The sequence below is a fragment of the Nematolebias whitei genome, chromosome 10 (genome assembly GCF_014905685.2).
Source record: "Nematolebias whitei isolate Nwh7 chromosome 10, NemWhi1, whole genome shotgun sequence".
Lineage (NCBI taxonomy): Eukaryota > Metazoa > Chordata > Actinopteri > Cyprinodontiformes > Rivulidae > Nematolebias > Nematolebias whitei.
In genome coordinates, this window is record NC_056507.1 from 10,945,172 (window position 1) to 10,947,427 (window position 2,256).

Genomic DNA, 2,256 nt, shown 5'->3' on the forward strand with positions numbered 1-2,256 from the left:
TCCAGAGGAGGGACAGTGGTTTGGACATGTCCAGAGGAGGGACAGTGTGAACATTGGTAGAAGGATGTTAGAAAAGCAGACTGAATAAATGATTGTATAAGATTACAACACTAATCCAACCCCTCCTTTGAGTTTCTGTCATTCTGTGTGACCTTGTTCTCTTCTCATCCCCCTTTCAGCTACCTGGAGGACGCTGTGATGAACCTGGACCACAGCGACCCCCTGACCAGAGACCACATGTCCTCCGTGTTGACCCAGGTCAGACCGAAGCTCCTGGCCTTCCTGCAGCAGGACTCCCACAGTCCGCTCGGCAAGAGGGCGCGCCGCCTGCTGATGATGCTGCAGGGACTCGTCAGCCACTAGTCCTGCCAAGACCGCCGGACCTCCAAGAACGTTTCAGAGGACGGAACCATCGCGGACCGCTTTGACCACATTCTGGGATCCAAGCTCCACCCGGTTACATTCACTCCTGTGGTTCGTTCACGTTCAGCCGATGTTGATAATCAGACGTGTTCATTATTTTTTATTTGTGCGGGATGAGAACGGTTCCTTCGTTCCTGCTCCTTTGGACACTCCGTCTGAAAAAGGCTTCAAGAGCGCTCAGCCGAACGTGGCTCTTCCTTTTTGTTTTTTCTCGAAACGCCGCCTCGTGTCTCGGCCTTAAGAGCAAACAGTTTTCTTCTTTCACCAGACAGGAACCAACAGAATCAAACCTGGCAACCAAAAGTATGTGGAGATCCAACGTCTGTGTCTCCTGCACATCTGTAGGCTGGAGGCAGCCATCGCTGGAGTGACTGAAAGAAACAACCGAGGACGACAAAGTTTTCACATTAGTTTTATTTTTGACTGGCCTTGTTTTTAGACCTGATTCTACTGGAGGATTAAAAAAGACTCGACACGATAACACTTTTTTTTGGATGTTTCTTAACGTCTGAACTCAGCTGGCAGCCGTCCACACGAGCAGCTCACCTGCGTCTACATGTAATCTCCTTTTTATATTTGACCTAAAAAAATCATTTAGCATTTGTAAGCCATGTATACTTGCTTTAAAGTTGTAAAAGTAGATGAATGATAACGTTTAGATCGTTAATAACAGTTTGTTTTCCTCCAAATAAGGTGAAGTTGCTTCTCGTAGACTGTGGGGGGCGCACTTGTTCGCGCTCCCTGCTTCACGAGTTTAAGTTTTGGGAATCTGAGCAGGATTCTGCCTTTAGGTTGAGAAGAAACACTTCGTTTTGTTGAATTACAGGGTGGCAGCGCAGCCGATTGTAAAAATCAAAGAACCGTGTGTTTAGATTCTGTCGACTTCGTCTAGAAAGTGCCTTCCTGTCCTTCGTCTGTGTTTGACAGCTCGTGAGGTTAAAGTGGGACGACCCCCCCCAACGCACGGTGAGGCTCGGACGGATCAGCAGAGGAAAAACTGTTTTTATTTGACAAACATCAAACTGCAAACGCTTGTTTCAGTGTTTGAGGAGAAGAGAAGTTCTGTTCTGACTACTAACCGGTCCGACCCGACCCCTCGTCCTGTGAAAGTTCTGTTCTCTCTTTCCACCTTGTGTTTCCCTCTGCCTGGTTCTGATGTTTGTAGATTATTTTACCAGAATTGTTTTGGAATAAAAAAAATCATTATCAGTTTCTTTGAGTTTTTTTGGTACTTGTCATAAAATGTTGCTGGGATTTGTCTTTTTAAAAAAAAAAAAAATCAGTTTGAGATTTTTTTAAATAAAATGTTAAATTTACTTTAATTAGTTCAGTTTAGGTCCTTTAAAGGTCCTCAAATATAAAACGGGTTCTAATGAACTAAAACAAATGGTGCAGTTTGACTTTCATACATTTACAAATTGTGGTACGTTGCAGTTCTGAACTGTGGGTACGCACTGAACGTAAACAAACGCCTTCTGTTTATCACATCCGCATAGTTTACTCAAATCTGAGCGGACGAACATGCAAACTGTTGGACGTCTTCCACAAACGTCACCATCGTTAGCTGGTTTCAGTCACCACCTGTTTTTGAAGATGGACACACTTTGGCTGTTTCTGTACGTAAACAAACACATTGGCTGTTTCTGTAGGTAAACAGACACACTTTGGCTGTTTTGTAGGTAAACAAACACACTTTGGCTGTTTCTGTAGGTAAACAGACACATTTTGGTTGTTTCTGTACGTAAACAAACACATTTTGGCTGTTTCTGTACGTAAACAAACACATTTTGGTTGTTTCTGTACGTAAACAAACACATTTTGGCTGTTTCTGTA

General features: G+C 43.8%; 1 protein-coding gene across 1 annotated transcript in view; it reads left to right on the forward strand.

Moving 5' to 3' along the window:
• Positions 1-1,074, forward strand: part of edc4 (enhancer of mRNA decapping 4) — a 41,319-nt gene extending 40,245 nt beyond the window's left edge. Inside the window, exon 30 of the mRNA XM_037683341.1 lies at positions 180-1,074. Within this exon, the coding sequence (XP_037539269.1) occupies positions 180-363 (184 nt within the window). The 3' untranslated portion in view covers positions 364-1,074. The remainder of the gene's footprint in view (positions 1-179) is intronic.
• The last annotated feature ends 1,182 nt before the right edge of the window (positions 1,075-2,256 follow it).